The sequence below is a fragment of the Chiloscyllium plagiosum genome, unplaced genomic scaffold, assembly GCF_037043375.1.
Source record: "Chiloscyllium plagiosum isolate Xiang-an unplaced genomic scaffold, Cpla_swu_hap1 HiC_scaffold_37, whole genome shotgun sequence".
In the NCBI taxonomy this organism is placed as follows: domain Eukaryota; kingdom Metazoa; phylum Chordata; class Chondrichthyes; order Orectolobiformes; family Hemiscylliidae; genus Chiloscyllium; species Chiloscyllium plagiosum.
This window is the reverse complement of record NW_028270175.1, coordinates 3,441,709-3,461,605: the sequence shown is the minus strand read 5'-3', so window position 1 is coordinate 3,461,605 and position 19,897 is coordinate 3,441,709. Positions and strand designations below refer to the sequence as shown.

At 42.4% G+C, this 19,897-nt stretch overlaps 1 protein-coding gene across 1 annotated transcript; it reads right to left on the bottom strand.

Moving 5' to 3' along the window:
- Window positions 1-6,931: 6,931 nt before the first annotated feature.
- LOC122540155 (transmembrane protein 52-like) lies at window positions 6,932-12,277 on the bottom strand. Its single transcript, XM_043675467.2, has 5 exons — window positions 11,964-12,277; window positions 11,742-11,794; window positions 11,429-11,464; window positions 9,765-9,931; window positions 6,932-8,028 (listed from the first exon to the last, which is right to left on the bottom strand). Exons 1-5 carry the CDS (start codon window positions 12,018-12,020, stop codon window positions 7,793-7,795), a joined length of 549 nt encoding a protein of 182 aa, XP_043531402.1. The 5' UTR covers window positions 12,021-12,277; the 3' UTR covers window positions 6,932-7,792.
- Window positions 12,278-19,897: the final 7,620 nt, after the last annotated feature.

The window sequence follows — 19,897 nt, the reverse complement described above, 5'->3', positions numbered from 1 at the left end:
GTATATACAAGAGCATGCACTAGTGGATGTGTTTGTGTGTGTGTATATACAAGAGCATAGCTGGAAATGTGTTGCTGGAAAAGCGCAGCAGGTCAGGCAGCATCCAGGGAACAGGAGAATCGACGTTTCGGGCATAAGCCCTTCTTCAGGAATGAGGAAAGTTTGTCCAGCAGGCTAAGATAAAAGGTAGGGAGGAGGGACTTGGGGGAGGGGCATCGGAAATGTGATAATGGATGTGTTTGTGTGTGTGTGTACATACAAGAGCATACACTAGTGGATGTGTTTGTGTGTGTGTACATACAAGAGCATACACTAGTGGATGTGTTTGTGTGTATATACAAGAGCATACACTAGTGAATGTGTTTATATACAAGAGCATACACTAGTGGATGTGTTTGTGTGTGTGTGTATATACAAGAGCATACACTAGTGGATGTATTTGTGTGTGTGTGTGTGTGTATATACAAGAGCATACACTAGTGGATGTGTTTATATACAAGAGCATACACTAGTGGATGTGTTTGTGTGTGTGTATATACAAGAGCATACACTAGTGGATGTGTTTGTGTGTGTATATACAAGAGCATACACTAGTGGATGTGTTTGTGTGTGTATATACAAGAGCATACACTAGTGGATGTGTTTGTGTGTGTGTATATACAAGAGCATACACTAGTGGATGTGTTTGTGTGTGTGTGTGTATATACAAGAGCATACACTAGTGGATGTGTTTGTGTGTGTGTGTATATACAAGAGCATACACTAGTGGATGTGTTTGTGTGTGTATATACAAGAGCATACACTAGTGGATGTGTTTGTGTGTGTGTATATACAAGAGCATACACTAGTGGATGTGTTTGTGTGTGTGTGTATATACAAGAGCATACACTAGTGGATGTGTTTGTGTGTGTGTGTATATACAAGAGCATACACTAGTGGATGTGTTTGTGTGTGTGTATATACAAGAGCATACACTAGTGGATGTGTTTGTGTGTGTGTATATACAAGAGCATACACTAGTGGATGTGTTTGTGTGTGTGTATATACAAGAGCATACACTAGTGGATGTGTTTGTGTGTGTATATACAAGAGCATACACTAGTGGATGTGTTTGTGTGTGTGTATATACAAGAGCATACACTAGTGGATGTGTTTGTGTGTGTGTATATACAAGAGCATACACTAGTGGATGTGTTTGTGTGTGTGTGTATATACAAGAGCATGCACTAGTGGATGTGTTTGTGTGTGTGTATATACAAGAGCATACACTAGTGGATGTGTTTGTGTGTGTGTATATACAAGAGCATACACTAGTGGGTGTATTTGTGTGTGTGTGTATATACAAGAGCATACACTAGTGGATGTGTTTGTGTGTGTGTATAAGACATTGGTTAGGTCTCTGTTGGAATATTGCGTGCAATTCTGGTCTCCTTCCTATCGGAAAGATGTTGTGAAACTTGAAAGGGTTCAGAAAAGGTTTACAAGGATGTTGCCAGGGTTGGAGGATCTGAGCTACAGGGGGAGGTTGAATAGGTTAGGGCTGTTTTCCCTGGAGTGTCGGAGGCTGAGGGGTGATCTTATAGAGGTTTATAAAATTATGAGGGACATGGTTAGGATAAACAGACAAAGTTTTTTCCCTAGGGTGGGGGAGTCCAGAACTAGAGGGCATAGGTTTATGGTGAGAGGAGAAAGATATAAAAGAGACCTAAGGGGCAACTTTTTCACTCAGAGGGTATTACGGGTATGGAATGAGCTGCCAGAGGATGTGGTGGAGGCTGGTACAATTGCAACATTGAAGAGGCATTTGGATGGGTATATGAATAGGAAGGGTTTGGAGGGATTAGGGCCAGGTGCTGGCAGGTGGGACTAGATTGGGTTGGGATATCTGGTCGGCATGGAAGGGTTGGACCAAAGTGTCTGTTTCCATGCTGTACATCTCTATGACTAAGTGTGTGCACTCGTGTGTGTGTGTGTGTGTACTAATGTGTGTGTGTGCGTGCGTGCTTTATACTAATGAATAGTTACGGTCACATTTTTCAGCTCGCTCTGTAATCTCTACCAAGAACATAAATAATTAGCTTGGTCTGGGAAAAATCCACATTAGACAATTGAGTTTATGCAACAGCATATAAATCACAATTGTTACACTTTTAAAAAAGGAGCTAATCCTGCCCTTCAATAAATCATTGCAACTGTACTGCCTTATGGCACATTGGTACATTTAATATTAAAATGTCAATTGTCAGGACAGTGAGACTACTTGACTACACAGTCTGATGCCAGTTTCTCGATCTGTTTCAAAAATGTCATCAAAATTAGCTCGACAGTGCCAGAAGACAATAAACTATTCATATTCTCTCTGGGTGTCCCTAAGCCCTAGGTCAGACATCACTGAGTTACTGTGGTTACTTTTAAAAATTAGCCATTGTTGGAAAAGCAAATGCGTATGTGTATTGAGAATGAACCACCTTCATGTGTTACACAATTCCCAAATATATTTGAACTCATTGGGTTTGACCTGTCCCAACTGATCTTTCGCTTTAATACATTGTTACAGTATACTGACTGATGTTTTATGGTGTGCTGTTGTTTCTTTTTGGGTGCCTTACTTGACATTTGCTCCTTTTGGACTACAGGCACTTTATACATTTATATAGCACCTTTCGGTTTCCTGAAGCTCTTCACTGAAAATGAAACACTTGTGAAAAGTAAGGTGAGCACAGTGTGAAATGCTCCCCTTTACACTGATATTGTTGTGAATATCCTGATCAGAACAAAATGAGAAGCTTCAATTCTTTTATTTCATTTATACTCAAAATCTGTACTACCAACCCAGTATCCTTTCACCTTCCCAAAGGCCAATTGAGCACACTGAAGTAAATTAACTCCAAATTAAGCTGCTGAAGTCATGGCACCCTAATGAATGAGCTCAAAACAATACCTAACTGAGGTGAAGCACATTGATGAAGGTCTCTTATGCTGATGTTGAGAATGTAAAGCAGATTCTCCTGATGTGTACTGTCTTCTCAACTCATTATTGACAACATCGGTAGGACGTCAGTTAAGCACCTGATGTGAAATGCATTTCAAAATACTCCTCAGACATGTTTCAAGAGCTTGGATTCTGTGCAAAGCATGTGCAAGGTTCATAATATCTGACCAGTTCCCTGTAAGTTAGAGCCCCTTCGCCTGAGCTTACCAGAACAGCTGAGTGACTTTCAAATGGAATTATCCACTCAGAGGACGTTTATAACTAAAATTACCTGGTTCTTCTGGAAGGGCCAGATTTTAAAACAGAGTCATTTTTAACTCCATTTCTCACTCCTGACCCCAAGAGACAAGGGATCGCTGTATATTAAACCAGGAAAACAGAAGTCTTGGCCTCCCATATTCCAATCTTGAATGTTCCTGGACCATCATGTGCTGAATACCAGAAACACTAAATGGATTAACTGTTGATTGGTAAAGGGAGTAATGGTTACTGGGAGAAGGTAGGAGAATGGGGTTGAGAAATATATCAGCCAGGATCAAAAGGGGCTGAATAGCTTAATTCTGCTCCTGTACTTTGGACAAGACATTGGTTCGGCCGCATTTAGAATACTGTGTACAGTTCTAGGCGCCACATTACCAAAGGGATGTGGACGCTTTGGACAGGGTGCAGAGAAGGTTTACGAGGATGTTGCCTGGTATGGAAGGTGTTAGCTATGAAGAGAGGTTGAGTAGGTTAGGATTGTTTTCATTAGAAAAAAGGAGATTGAAGGGGGACCTGGTTGAGGTTTACAAAATCATGAAGGGTATAGACAGGGTGGATAGAGACAAGCTTTTTTCCAGGGTGAAGGATTCCATGAAGAGAGATCACGCTTTCAAGGTGAGAGGTGGAAAGTTTAAGGGGGATTCACACGGCAAGTACTTCACACAGAGGATAGTGGGCATCTGGAACGCATTGCCAGCAGAGGTGGTAGAGGCAGGCACGGTAGATTTATTTAAGATGCATGAGTAGGTGGGAGCAGAGGGATACAGATGCTTAGGAATTGACCGACAGGTTTAGACAGTGGATTTGGATCAGCTTGGAGGGCCAAAGGGCCTGTTCCTGAGTTGTAAATTTTCTTTGTTCTCCTTTATGGTCTCCCACCATGAGCAGCTTAATTTAACATGAATATATATAGCACCAAGAACTGGAAACTCACACACACACAATCTGAAAGCTCAACATTTTGCTCAAATTGACCACAGATCTTATTAGAATACATCCAAATGTTCAAATGGCCATTAATCAGTAGTTCAAGGACATTCAGGAAAATTAAAAGTTGCTCTAATACACAACATGCTTAGGGGCAGCATGGTGGCTCAGTGGTTAACATTACTGCCTTATGGTGCCAGGGACCTGGGTTCCATCCCACCCTTGGGTGGCTGTCTGTGTGGAGTTTGCACATTCACCCTGTGTCTGTGTGGGTTTCCTCCCACAGTCAAAAGATGTACAGGTTAGTTGTTGTTAAAAGCCTTCTGGGGATGCATTGGGGTGTGGGTCTGGATGGATTGCTCTTCAGAGGGCTTTGACAGAATCAATGGGCTGAATGGCCTCTTTCTGCACTGTAGGGATTCTATTAACAGGTCATTTGATCCAAGCAAGGGAAGGCTTTCAGTTTTTAATGTGATCTATAATGGCTCCATAGAAAAACACAGACCATTCCATAAACACACAACCCTCTGCAAGAAAAGCTTGCCTCTTAGATCCCTTTTATATCTTTTGGTCTGGTCCAAAAATAATACTTGCATTTACTTTCATTATGTTCTCTTGAAGTACAGTCATTGCTGTAAAGTATGCAACTTTTGTACAGTAAGCTCCCAAAGAGAGCAACGTGACAATGAACAGTTTTTATGTTTGGGGTGTTGGTTGGGGTGAGAGTGCTGAGCAGGACACTGGTGAGAACACCCATTCTTTCACCAATTGTATTATTTCCTTAGTTGCCCCTTAATGCACAAGGAGGCATGAATCTCATCCAGGAGATACAGCTCCACACAGGGAATACATTCACTCAGCATTGCTCAGTGCAGGGACACAGCCACTGCCAGTGCCTGGGGCTGAACTAATGGAGGAAGGAATGGGATAGCCACTGGGGCTTCCATTACGGTTTGCTGAAAGTAGTCACTTGAATAATTGGATTAATTTGAGCTGGAGTGTCTCTTCACAGCTGAGATCCTGGATTAACGTCCCCTATTTCAAACAAAATAGAAGCAATCAATTGGATCTTGTGAAAAATTATTCTAAAGAGGGGCTTCTTTCTCAAACTTGGAAGGCAAGGATTTGACAATAGTGATATTGTAGAATTAATCAAGATTATTACCAAGACCAAAACAAAAACTGCTGGAGAAATTCAGTAGGTCTGGCAGCATCTATGGAGAGAAAGCAGAGTCAACATTGAGTCTAGTGACCGTTCAGAACTGGAAGATAATGAGGTGAGAGTGACAGCCCTTGATTATCAAGGCTGCATTTAGCAGAGTGTGACATCAAGGAGCCCTATCAATAATGGAGTCAATGAGTATCAGGGCAAACCCTCCTGTGGTTGGAGTCATATCTGACATATGGGAAGGTGGTTGTGGTTGTTGGAGATCAGTCATCTCAGCTTCAGGATATCTCTGCAGGAGTTCCTCAGGGTAATGTCCTAGGCCCAACCATCTTCAACTACTTCATCCATGACCTCCGCTCCAGCATAAGGTCAGAAGTGGGGATGTTCATCACTGATTGCACAATGTTCAGCACCATTTGTGACTCCTCAGATACTGAAGCAGTCTCTGCTCAAATGCAACAAGATCTGGACGATATCCAGGCTTAGACTGACAAGTGGCAAGTAACATTCACACTTCACAAATGCCAGGCTATGACCATCACCAATAAGAGACAATCTAAACACCACCCCATAACATTCAATGGTGTTACAGTCATTGAATCCCCAAGTATCAATATCCTGGGGGTTACCATTGACTAGAAACTCAGCTGAACTCACTATGTAAACACAGTGGCTACAAGAGCAGGTCAGAGGCTGGGAATACTGTGGTGAGTAACTCACCTCCTGACTCCCCAAAGCCTGTCCAACATCTACACGGGGGCACAAGTATGATGGAATGTGTGCAGATCCAACAACACAAAAATCTTGACACCATCCAGGACAAAACCGCCCACTTGATTGGAAGCACAACCACAAGCATCCACTCCCCCCCCACCACCAACACTCAGTAGCAGCAATGTGTACCACCTATAAGATGCACTGCAGAGATTTATCAAAGATCCTTAGCACCTTGCAAACCTCTGACTACTTCCATCTGGAAGGACAAGGGCAGCAGGGGCATGGGACTGCAATCCCCTGCAAGTTCCTCTCCAAGCCACTACTATCCTAACTTGGAAACATGCCACTGTTCCTTTGCTGCCACGGGGTAAAAATCCTGGAATTACCTTGCTAAGGGCATTGTGGGTCTATCTAAAGCAGATGGACTGCAGAGGCTCAAGAAAGCAGCTCACCAACCACCTTCCAAAGGGCAACAAGGGACAAGTGATAAAGGCTGGCCCAGCCAATGACACCCACTTCTTATCAATGAAAAGAAAACATCAACTCTGCTTTCTCTCCACAAGTATTGGCAGACCAGCTGAATTGCTCCAGCTCTTTCTGTTTTGTTTCCGATTTCTGACATCCACAATTCTTTAAGGAAATTATCAATTTGCTCTCCGTAATGGTGAGAGCACGGGTAAGTGGAGCAGAGGCCACAAAGAGATCCGTCATGGTTTTATTGAGTGGCAGAGCAGGCTCAAAGGGCCAGACGCCCTACTCCTGCTCCTGGTTCTTAGGTTTTGAATACTTCAAATAAGTTAGCATTCACTGTGTCACTCTGATAGTTATCTTTATCTATTCAAGACAACCAAATGAAAAACATGAAACATATTTATTAATTTAATAAACATTAAAATCTATAGAAATTTTCATAACAAAACTATACAGAAAGGCATCAAAATATGTAAGTAACAAATTTGATTTGAATATATTTCCATAATATGTAAACAAGGTTCCACACTTCTGGGATTGTTGATGAACAAAGGATCTACTTCCAACTAAGTAAAAGGTAGTTTCACACTCAAAAACAGAGTGAATTGGATTCCAAATTAATTTACTAATATTTGATTCTCAGTAGCTTCATTAGAATAGCAAACAATTTAGTTCAATTAAACCAGCTGCGTAATGCAGATTTAACTCAGTCATGATTGGCTGGCTTTGCAACAACTGATTAACTGATGAATTGTATTGGGATTACAGAACACTAGTATTAGGCATCACAATGTCAGTATGAATAGTACAAAAATTATCTTTGTTCCCTAAACTTAATCTTGAATGCTAAAGGTTTTTTTAACTAAAGAATGATTCATTGCCTTTGCCTTTAGCAAACTATAATTGTGCAACATGATGGTGGAAATGAGATTCTTCAAAGTCTTTTTCACCTGGACCAAAGCTCACATGGAATGTGACTACACGTCAGCATCAAATTCTCTTTAGTAAATGTCACATTTTCCGAACTTTGTAACATTCAGCTGGCTGTAATACTATTAGTGTTCATTTGCATTCATTATAGTTGGCGATATGCCCTACTGATAAATTACATTAAACTGTCATTACTTAGTAATGAAATTTGTTGCCCAGCAATCTGCTGAAAATGTTTCACTTGCTAATGCAAGACGTACCCATTATAAACAGTTCCCTTTGGAATCGGAGGAAGACATTAGTTCTGTCGATCTCAGATGGCTCCATTAAGAAGATACGGATGATGCGACTGTGGATGCTTCCTCTGCTGGATTGGGATCTTCAGTCCTTTGCAAATTCTGCCCGAGGATCTCTGGGTCCTGGACCTCGATAGGTTTAGCCATCTTTAGGGCCAAGTCATAGGGTGGAGGGGTTTCAATCGCATAGAGACTGTAGGGGGGAGGCAGCGTGCTCTCCAGGAATGGGCTCCTGTTTGCAGAGACATACTGCAGAGGACCATTGGCTATTGAAGGAAAAAGAGAAAAGTGATTTGTTAGTTAAATATGTTTGTTGGGACACCTCAAGGAAAATAAAAACATACAATCTTTATTCTTGATATTCTATCATATAGAAGTGAAATCTAAATAGTATTTTATTAAAAATAACAGCAGATTCACTGATCTTATGCTCAGAATGTGAATCATTGTTTGCTCAGTGTCATACTTGGTTTGTGCTCTCAGATTACCACAGCTCGACAAGGTAGTACTGGGGCATTACCCCAAAATATCCTCAAAACAAGATCATTTTAACCACAGCAATTTTTCAATGAACATTTGAAAATGTGTTGATCAAATTCATATCCACCTGCAATTAATTGATACCTGGACAATTTCTGTTTAAATTTGCCAATATCGGCACTCCCTTTCTTTAGGGAAAGGAGTTCCAAGGCTAAAATTGCTTTCTGGAGTGCAAACTTTCATTAAAATGATCACTTTCTCCCACCTTTGATAGTGTTTGTTTGGAGAGACAGGAATGAGTGATGTTCCAGTTGGACTCCATTAACACCTTCCTACAGGGATGGAACATGGACAGCTGGACAGTTTGACCCCGCATCCGCAAGGTGCTGCAAACAAATTTATCACAGCTGCCATGTCTCAGCTCAGTTAACTTAACAGAGAGCTGGGGACAAAACTGGGAACGTCATTATAAAAACCAAAAGAATTGCTGGAAAATCTCAGCAGATGTGGCAGCACTTGCGGAGTGAAATCAGAGTTAATGTTTTGGGTCCAGTGACTGTGTAACTGTGTAAAGCAGCATTGTATCACTGCCCTATCTCTGTTCAATGTGATACTGGCCAACGTATGGAATTTGACGTTACATCAATATCCCATGATATTGAGCTGTTGATTTTCAGAAGTTCCATCACACTGAAATAGCAACACTTTAACTCAGCCACATGCAGGTGAACAGCATGATAAATACCACCACCGCATTTTTATCCGGCCATCCAAGTGAATGAGGCAGAGGGACACTGTACAATATTGAGCCAAAATGAATGTTCCATTTTCTCAGCTGCAGTCAGAAAGGGCAGGAAGAAAGCAGGTGGTGGTGAGGACAAAAGGTTTTTTCTTAAATTAAATTTCCCTATCTTGATAATTCACATTTAGTTGAAAGACTACAATCCTGTAAGAATGGGTATAATTGCCAAAAGAACCAGAGAAGTAAATGTCAATATAAACAGGAATTAGAATTTGGAATGCATTGCCTGGAAAAGGTGGGAGAAACAAATTCAACTGTATATTTCAAAAGGGAGTTGGGTAATTTTTTCTATTTTTTCACTCACTGAATGATCATGCTGTTGGCTGGACCAGCATTTAATGCCCAACCCTAATTGCCCAGAGGGTAGTTAAGAGTCAACCACATTGCTGTGGGTCTACAGTCACATGTAGGCCAGACCAGGTAAAGATGGCAGTTTCCTTCCCTAAAACCTGATGGGTTTTTCTGACAATCAGCAATGTATCATCATTAGACTCCTAATTCCAGATTTTTTTTGTGGAATTTAAATTCCATCATTATTTGAAGAACTATTTTCAGTGCTATAAGGGGAGACAAGGAGGGGTGTGAGGCAAATTGGGAAGTTTCTCAAAGCGCTGGCTCGCATCTGGGTCTTATAACTTCCTACGATTGAGATTATATTGCTCAGTTGTTCTATGAACCAGACTGTACATCAGCCCAGCCCCTACACAGTCTGCTACTTACTTGAAACAGTGCTGTGGATCGTGCTATCGTTCTCAATGGCGATCACTGTCACTTCGTAAGGCCTGGCTGCGAAAGCAGGAACCTGCGGTTTAGTTTTTCTACAGCATTTCACACAACTGGCCAACACTCCACACACCAACAGCAGAAAAATGGTCAACAAGATCAACCTGACAGAAGGGAAAATTCATTACTTTCAACTGAGAAATTTCAGCTCCGCCGGTAACCGTATGCACTGCTCATAATCCTGAAAACAATAAAACACAAAGCTATTACAGAGTTGGTGATATGTTCACTATCTGTAGATGATTAAGATTATGTACATGGTTGACATGTTGTGATTGCTGAATGTTGTTTAATTCTGTATTGTGTCATTCTCCCATGGTTTGTAGATGGTTAATTTATCATTTTTAACAAGCTGCATAATCAGTTTTCAAATATTTCCCCCTGCTGCTTAGTCCTGTTGCCTAACCCACTATTACTGTTGCAAAGGTTTACAATTTAAATATCAAGTAACTCAGATCAAATAACCACTGGGCACGTTGTTGGTATTTGACCAACATGTGCAGTAACTTAAAGATTCAGGTGAAGGTATATTTAGAAACATAGATTAACACCCACAAACTCAGGTATTACAACACAATGGGTTTCCAAATGGGAGGCACAGTCTATTCCTCTGTATTATCAAATTCATTTCAATTACCTTAATCTTATTTTTATTCAAGTCTACAAAATCCTGTTAAGGACTTCTACTTTGAAAGTGTGTACGGTGGCTGCTCTTTTATAGAATAAAGTTGTCAAGATTTACAACTCGAGTAGCTCAGTGCGACAACAACAACTTGTATTTACGTGGTTAAAAATCACACAACACCAGGTTATAGTCCAGCAGGTTTAATTGGAAACACACTAGCTTCCAATTAAACCTGTTGGACTATAACCTGGTGTTGTGTGATTTTTAACTTTGTACACCCCAGTCCAACACCAGCATCTCCACATCATGACTTGTATTTACGTAGTATCTTTAAGTTCGGAAAACTTCCCAAGGGCATTCATTAAGTAATCATAAATCAGGTGACCAAAAACTTGGTCAAAGCTTGATTTAAGGAGCACTTAAAATGGAAAGAGAGATGGAGGGAATTTCAAAGTTTAGCACCTTGATAGTTAACAACACAAACAATGGAGCGATTAATGCAGGGAGTGAGTCAGAGTTAGAGAAACATATCTCAAAGGGCTGTGGAGCTGGAGGACATTACAAAGATAAGGAGGGGGTGAGGCTACATACTGATTCAAAAACATGAATGAGCATTTTAAAAACTGGAGGTTTCATTTAATTAGGAGACAATGTAGGTCATTGAGAACAGATGAACAGGACTCAGTATGGGTTAGGAACATTGCTTTAGATAACTTCAAGGTTATGCAAGTTGAGGTGCTTAAGATTGGCCAGGAAAATGTTGAAATATTCAAGTGTAAAGCTACCAAGGAATGGGTGACGGTCTCTCATCCAAGTCCATCAGCAAAAACAATCCAATCCTGTAAAAGGTTGCCCCGAAAGTTGAGGATCCTGTTTACATCATCAACATTGCTAATTCTTTTATAGAAGCTGCTGGTGGGGCAGTACTGGAGAAATCACTGATAAATACAGTAATGAGAGAGAGGGCTGCACTTACCAGACATACCACAGGCTGGTCCAGCTAGAGGGACACCTGAAATCAAATGGAGAAAGAATTGAGGGGGATTCATTATAAACAAACTCTTTCCATTAGAATTCTTCGCTGCCTGTAAAAGGGGAAGGGGAGATTGGTGGGGAAGGGGAGATTGGTGGGGAGGGAGGGATAACATTTAATTATTAACTAGAATCTAAACGGAGCATTCGGCCCAACCAGCTCATGCTGTACTTGAGTTTGACATCGTTTCCTTGCAATCCAGCAGGGACACAATGGGCCGAAATGCCGCTGTTGTGAAGCAAATGGACAGACTCACCCGCTGCTCTCTCCCAATGTATCCTCACATCGTTCGGCTTCACTCCCAGGTACCTGCAGGGAAACAAACCATAAGGTTATCACCTCCAACCGAGAGCAGACACACGGACCCCTTCCCGAATGTGAGGCCGGCTCCGGAAGCGGGCCAGCCGCATACATCCCCCACCGAGAGCCGCTCCTCCAGCCGCACGGAGGGAGAGAGAGAGAGACCGCACAGACCCACCTGGAACACACACAGGCTGAGCAAGCCTGCCCCCAGCACGAAGCCCACTCTCCCCATCGCTCTCCGGCTCTGTCTCTGTGTGTGTGTGTGTGTCTCTCTGAGTGTGTCAGTGTGTCTCACTGTGTGTCTATGTCCCTCTGCCTGTCGCTGTCTCTGACTCTGTGTCTGTGTGTGTGTATGTGTCACTCTCTCCTGTCAGTGACTGTCTCTGTCTGTGTGTGTCTGTCTTTCTGTGTCTGTGTGTTTTTCTCTCTGAGTATGTGTCTGTCTCTGTCTCTGTCTCTGTCTCTGTCTCTGTCTCTGTCTCTGTCTCTGTCTCTGTCTCTGTCTCTGTCCCAGGCTGTAGTCGATGCTGTTGCTGAGCCGGACGCTGTCACTTCCAGGGGTTATACAGCCGGCTCCGAGCTGCTCCTATTTATAACCCTCTGTCCCTCCCCTGCCCTCCCACACCCAGGGACGGGGTTGGAGATAGGGGAGGATCCCGGCGGCGCTGCCACACAGACCGGGGCTCACTGTCCCGGGCTCGGGGCCCGTCTGTAAGGGACCCCCCGGGCCGGGCTGGGACTCCTGCAATCAGCAACACTCACACACACATAGATAGACAGCGTTCATATTCCAGGCCCAGTGATCTCTGCTCATTTCTGAAGGAAACACCAAAAATTAGTTTCTGTCCCGTGAGTGTCTGTGTCTGGGTGAGTGTGTGGGGGGTGTGAGTGTGACTGTGTGTGTGTCTCTGTTTGGGATTGGGTGTATGTGTGTGTGAAGTTGGGAGTGTGTGGTGGGGGTGGGGTGGGGTAGTGTCTGCCTGTGTGTGTGTTTCCAAGGTCCCTACAGCTTGTATCATTCTACAAGGAATGTAAATGGACTGAAACATAACGCCTGTTACAAGGATGTTGCCAGCTACAGGGAAGGAGGCTGAATAGGCTGGGGCTGTTTTCTCTGGAGCATTGGAGGCTGAGGGTTGACCTTATAGAGGTTTACAAAATTATGAAGGACATGGATAGGGTAAATAGGCAAAGTCTTTTCCCTGGGGTGGGGAAGTCCAGAACTAGAGGGCACAGGTTTAGGATGAGGGGGAAAGATTTAAAAAGGACCTGAGGGGAAACTTTTTCGCACAGACAGTGGTGCGTGTATGGAATGAGCTGCCAGAGGAAGTGGTGGAGGCTGGTACAATTGCAACATTTAAGAGGCATTTGGATGGGTATATGAATAGGAAGGGTTTGGAGGGATATGGGCCGGGTGCTGGCAAATGGGACTAGATTAATTTAGGAAATCTGGTCGGAGTGGACGTGTTGGACCGAAGGGTCTGTTTCTATGCTGTACATCTCTGTAACTCTATGACAGATGAGTATAGTTGGGAAACCTTTCCTGAATTCATTAAGCAAAATCCCAAAAGACAGACTGGGAAATGTAGGTATTTTATTTCCAATGTCATAAACATGCAGGGATTCAGGTCGAAAGGACATTAACGAATGAATGAAGTTAGAGCTGGTTCATGTTTCAACATAATCCAATGAATGGATCACATTCTGAGCAGCTGTGACAGACCCAACCTGCCAATAGTTGACTCTTATACAGAGGACAATGATTATCCCTTTGCAGGGGCAGGACCCCCTCCCACTCCACCAAGGACATGCAGGTTCTTGGACTCCTACATCGCCAAACCACAACAACACGACGGCTGGAGGAAGAGCGCCTCATCTTCCGCCTAGGAACCGTCCAACCACAAGGGATGAACTCTGATTTCTCCAGTTTCCTCATTTCCCCTCCCCCCACCTTGTCTCAGTCCCAACCCTCGAACTCAGCACCACCTTCCTAACCTGCAATCTTCTTCCTGACCTCTCCGCCCCCACCCCCACGCCGGCCTATCACCCTCACCTTAACCTCCTTCCACCTATCGCATTTCCAACGCCCCTCCCCCAAGTCCCTCCTCCCTACCTTTTATCTTAGCCTGCTGGACACACTTTCCTCATTCGTGAAGAAGGGCTCATGCCCGAAATGTCGATTCTCCTGCTCCTTAGAAGCTGCCTGACCTGCTGCGCTTTTCCAGCAACACATTTTCAGCAGGACAAATGTTGGTGATTAGTTTTTTAAAAAAATCATCAGTAATGATTGCCCATCCCTAATTGTTCAGCAGGCAGATGAGAGTCAGCCATGCATTGCTGTGGGTCTGGACCAGGTAAGGATTCCACCCTCAAGGGCATGACTGAACCAGATGGGTCTTGCCCCACAATCAGCAACGGTCATCATTAGACTCTTAATTCCAGATTTTTATTGAATTCAAATCCTACCAACTGCTACCTGGATCCTAGAACATTACCTGGGTCCCTGGGTTAATAGTCCAGCGATAATACCACAAGACCATTGCCTCCCTGTGTTACACAGAGTGGTTTGGAACACCATGGCGTCAGGTACAGGATTGTAGTGTTACAAATCAAACAAGTCCCCATAAACTCTGACCAATGGGCATTAAAAAACCCAGTGTAGCAGGAGGATTGCTCTTTGATAAACATTCCAGAATACAAAATTACAATAAATTACAAAATGCAAGTTTCCTTCTATGACAGAATAATAATAACAGATTCTCTGCATTTTTTAACACATTGTATTGTTGTTACATTCTCAGTCCATCATTTACATTTTGAATTTTCTAAACTAATGGATTGGTCTCTCTGGCATCTATTCATTCACAAATGTTCTTCATGAAGTTGTGCCTTTTCTTCTTACTGCTTTGCTAATTATTTTTCGCATGTGGTTGTGACAATGGGGGTGTGGAGGGGGCAGGGACTGGGGGCTGGTATTGGAGTGTTCCAAAAAGCGCATTGATAGTAAAACAAAACTAATGTCTGACACCAACTGCTGTGATTTCCACAGATTGATTACTGGCATTGTCACTAAACTTCCTTAAAGACCACGAAAGGATTCTGTCGCGACACTACGGATTTCTTACAGAAACTCAGCACCCACGGACCAGTCAAACCGGGAACATACCTCGTCACAATGGACGTTTCCGCACTCTACACCAGCATCCCCCACAAGGATGGCATCGCGGCAACAGCCTCAGTACTCAACACCAACAACTGTCAGTCTCCAACTCATCCGCTTTATCCTCGATCATAACGTCTTCACCTTTGACAACCAATTCTTCATTCAGACACAAGGAACAGCCATGGGGACCAAATTTGCACCCAATATGCCAACATTTTTATGCACAGGTTCGAACAAGATTTCTTCTCTATGTAGGATCTCCAACCAACATTATACACCAGGTACATTGATGACATTTTCTTCCTCTGGACCCATAGCGAGGAGTCACTGATAAAACTACATAGTGACATCAACAAGTTTCATCCCACCATCAAACTCACCATGGACTACTCTCGATTGTCTGTCTCATTCTTGGACACATGCGTCTGCATCAAGGACGGACACCTCAGCACCACACTCTACCACAAACCCACAGACAACCTCACAATGCTACACTTCTCCAGCTTCCACCCAAAACATATTAAGACAGCCATTCATTATGGACAAGCCCTACGCATACACCGGATCTGCTCAGATGAGGAGGACACCTGGAAGTACACAAGGATGCCCTCACAAGAACGGGGTATGATGCTCAACTCATCTGCCAGTTCCGTCGTGCCACAGCAAGGAACCATAATGACCTCCTCAGGAGACAGACACGGGCTGCAACCGACAGGGTACCCTTCATTGTTCAGTACTTCCCAGGGGGTGAAAGATTACGCCATGTTCTTCGTGACCTGCAACACATTATCAATGAGGATGAGCACCTCACCAAGACCTTCCCCACACCTCCACTATTTGCCTTTAAACAACCGCCAAACCTCAAACAGATTGTTGTTCGTAGCAAACTGCCCAGCTCTCAGGACAACTCCATACAACCCTGTCACGGTGGACGCTGCAAGACGTGTCAGATTGTGGACATAGATACCACTATTACGCGTGGGTACACCTCCCACCTTGTACATGGCAGGTACTCATGTGACTCAGCCAACGTTGTCTATCTTATACGTTGCAGGCAAGGATGCCCGGAGGCATGGCACATTGGGGAAACCGAGCAAAGGCTACGACAACGGATGAATGGGCACCGCACAACAATCAACAGACAGGAGGGTTCCCTCCCAGTTGGGGAACACTTCAGTGGTCCAGGACATTCAGCCTCGGACCTTCGGGTGACCATCCTCCAAGGTGGACTTCGGGACAGACAGCAGAGAAAAGTGGCCGAGCAGAGGGTGATAGCTAAGTTCAGTACTCATAGGGAGGGCCTCAACCGGGACCTTGGGTTCATGTCACATTACAGGTGCGCACAGACGCACACACAGGCACCCACACACACCCTTATAGACACACACACTCCCACACTCACACATGCACCCCCTCACAGGCTTAAGACACTCTGCACTCACTACACACACACACACATTTTCTCACACTCACAACCCCCACCCCAAACAGACACACACACACAGACAGACAAAGACCCACATGCACACATATATTTTGTGGGGTGAATTTGTACTTGCAGAGTTACATTGCACTTTTCTCAAAAGCTGCATACATTCATGTAGAACTCTGAGCTCAAAAACTGCATGAATTTATGTAAAACTCCGTTATCTCACTTTTTAGATTAGAATCAATCTAAACATCATGGCATAGACAGAGAACACAGGGGGCCAACACCTTCAACATATTGCCTAGCTATAACCATTGTTAACAGCTAATCCGAGAATGCAACTTTTAAAAAAAAGGTTTTGTGATTTACACATGAAAGAAGTGAAACTATCACTGTATTCTAACAGATGAAAGGCTTAACAGACAATCAATTTTTCCATGTATAATTTCAGTTACATCACACTGCAAATTTTTGCTATAAATTCTGTGTTACAATTGAGCCCTCCACAATCACCTGATGAAGGAGTGTCGCTCTGAAAGCTAGTGTACTTCCAATTAAACCTGTTGGACTATAACCTGGTGTTGTGTGATTTTTAACCATGAAAGGATTGCCTTGTGTAGAAAGTGTCATTTCACTGTGACAATTCAGTATTCAAATAGCCCCCGTATGTGCCTGTAAGGAACCTTTGCAAGAATGAATGGACCTGTTTCATTAATTGAATAGAAAGAACTCCTACTGTATAAATAAACCTGATTGAATCAGTTGATTGCAGTAAATCTTGGTGAGATTGTACAGGAAGGGCTCCCTGATTAGAATTTGCACTGAGCCTTCTGAGACATTTAGGCAAAGGGTGGGTAATGATAATTATCATCATATTTTCACCTGAGCTGCATCTCCATTCCATTTATGACCTTTTTCCATATCCCTTGTTTAAGTATCTAATTAAAACCTACCAAACCCTGACCCACCAAAATAAAACAAAGAACTGCAGATGCTGATAATCTGAAATGAACAAAACCAGAAATTGCTGGAGAAACTCAAGAGGTCTGGCAGCATCTGTGGAGAGAGAGAAACAAAGTTAATGTTTCGAGCCAAGTGATCCTTCATCACAAAAGCATCTACTGGAAATCTGAACTAAAACCAAATGAAGGCCTGAGTAAGCCAGGCAGCATCTGGAGGAGAAACAAAGTTGGCCTATCAGATTTCACCAGGTGAAAAGTTATTGACCGAAAACATTAACTCTGTTTCTCTTAGATGGCCCCTGACCTGCTGGGGTTTTCTAGCTTTTGTTTGTTTTTGATCCTTATATTTATGTCTCATTGATCAAAGATCATAGATCACGTCTGGTTCTTCTGGTTATCTTTAGAGAAGATGGTTTCTGGGTATTTTCTGCTGGAATACTCTGGCTCAAGGATTGCCAGATATGAGTTTAATTCTCAGCATGCCCCCCTGAGGAATATATATTCCACAGAGTCTAACTAATGCCTTGTATAGGCAAAAATGAGGACTGCAGGTGCTGGAAACCAGAGCTTAGATTCCTGATGAAGGGCTTTTGCCCAAAACGTTGATTTTCCTGCTCCTTGGATGCTGCCTGACCTGCTGTGCTTTTCCAGCACCACTCTAATCTTAAACCGAATGCTTTGTAGTGTTTATCAGAACATCTCCATTTTAAAACTCCATTTCACTTTGAAGCAAAGGCCAACATTCTATTTGTCTTCCCTATTACAGCAAACTTTGTTTTAACAGACACCTTATGAACTGGCACTGTCAATAAACCAGCAAAATTATGTCCTCAAATGCTGGAAGGTTACTATATTATCATGATCTCCGTGATGTCCTAGTAGTCAGCTGAGGGTGTGAGTGAGAAGGGTCTCTGCCAGTAAGTTTTACTTAAGGCAAAGTTACGTTATTGTTTTAGTGCTTTATCCTGTAAGTAGAACAGTGATGTGTATACCCCAGTGATGTGTATAGCCATTTCTATTACTTAGTGTGCGATTTTACATTGATTATGTGGACCTTCTGATTTTCCGGAATATTTGATCTCTTGGCACATTCCTGGTCCCACAGGTGCAGGTTAATAAAAGGTTTGCTGTTCTTCATTATCTGTTGTCTTATACAGGAGCCGTATGTGCGGTTCCTTAATGAATACCTTTTGGAAATCCAAATATATTCCATCAATGTTAACTCTGCTTTCTCTCCACAGATGCTACCAGACCTGTTGAGTTTTTCCAGTAGTTTCTGATTTCCGGCATCCACAGTTTTTTGGTTTATTTTGAGTTTTATTTTACATCTGCCGGTTCCCCTTTATTTATTCTGCTTGTCACCTCCTTTAATTCCTCTCAATTGATCAAATATGATTATCCCTTCATGAAATTGTACTGATTCTGCTTGAATATATTATATATTTCTAAATACTCTGCTCTCCAGCCTTTTAAATAGACTGTAACATTTTACAAATAACCAATGTTAAACTCATTGGCCTCCATATTACATGATTTTGTTTCCCTCTGTCTTTGAATAAGGGTGTGACATTGGAAGTTTTCTAATCCTCTGAATCTTAAGTATTCTTAGAAGATTACTATCAGTGCATCCACTATCTCTGTAGCTAATTCATTCAATCTCTAGTGATGCAGCCCCTGAGGTCCTGGGAATGAATTGGTGTTTAGCCATATCCATTTCCTAGCATTTTTTCGGCTGTGATATTTATTTTATTTATCTCCATAACCCATATTTTCCTCTTGAGTATTTTTGGAATGCTATTAGTGTCTTCTATCACAAAAATTGACCCTCTGCCATTTTTTGATTCCACATGATCATTTCCCCAGCCGTTTCTCTTTGAAGTCTCTGTTCAATTTGGCTTTTCTCTTCCTTTTTTATATGTTTGGAGAAGGCTCTTACTGCTTTATTTTATTTTACTCGCTAGTTCACCCTCGAAGTCTATTTTCATTGGTCATCCTTTGCTGGTTTTAAAATTTTTCCATTCCTCTGGCTAACCATTAATCTTTGCGACATTGTGCATTTTTTACTGTCATTTTGACTGAAATTCGTTGGTTAATGACAGCTGGTTTATCTTCTTCCCCAAATCTTTCTTGCTCACTGAGATATATCTTTGCTGTGAGTCACAAACTATTTTCCTAAAAGCCTGCCATTGTTCACTAACTGTCTTTTCTGCTAATCACTTTTTCCAATCCACTTCAGTTAACTCTCCCCTCACTGCTTCACAATTTATCCTGATTTACATTTAGCCAAGTTGTTTTCAACCCACAGATCGTATACTCTGAGATCATTGATTAAATCTGCCTCAATTTATAAAATAATAGATCCACAACATATTGTTCTAGCAATGTTCCATTAAGTTTCCAAAAGGAGTTTGGTAAAGTGACATGACTGACAAATTACCATAATTAAAGGGATAGTGGAAATAGATGTAATGTTAGGTACGGGATAGAAACTGAGAGGTAAACCATTTCTTTCAGACTGCTTTAAAAAAAAGTATTGGAACAGTTTCTGAACTCTC

Excerpts from the sequence above, each read along its gene's own strand:
- LOC122540155 (XM_043675467.2), bottom strand. The coding sequence starts at position 12,020 with ATGGGGAGAGTGGGCTTCGTGCTGGGGGCAGGCTTGCTCAGCCTGTGT. Across the intron at positions 11,795-11,963 it reads TCAGCCTGTGTGTGTTCCAG|GTACCTGGGAGTGAAGCCGA; the intron begins GTGGGTCTGTGC and ends GTTTCCCTGCAG. Across the intron at positions 8,029-9,764 it reads GATCCACAGCACTGTTTCAA|CCAATGGTCCTCTGCAGTAT; the intron begins GTAAGTAGCAGA and ends TTCCTTCAATAG.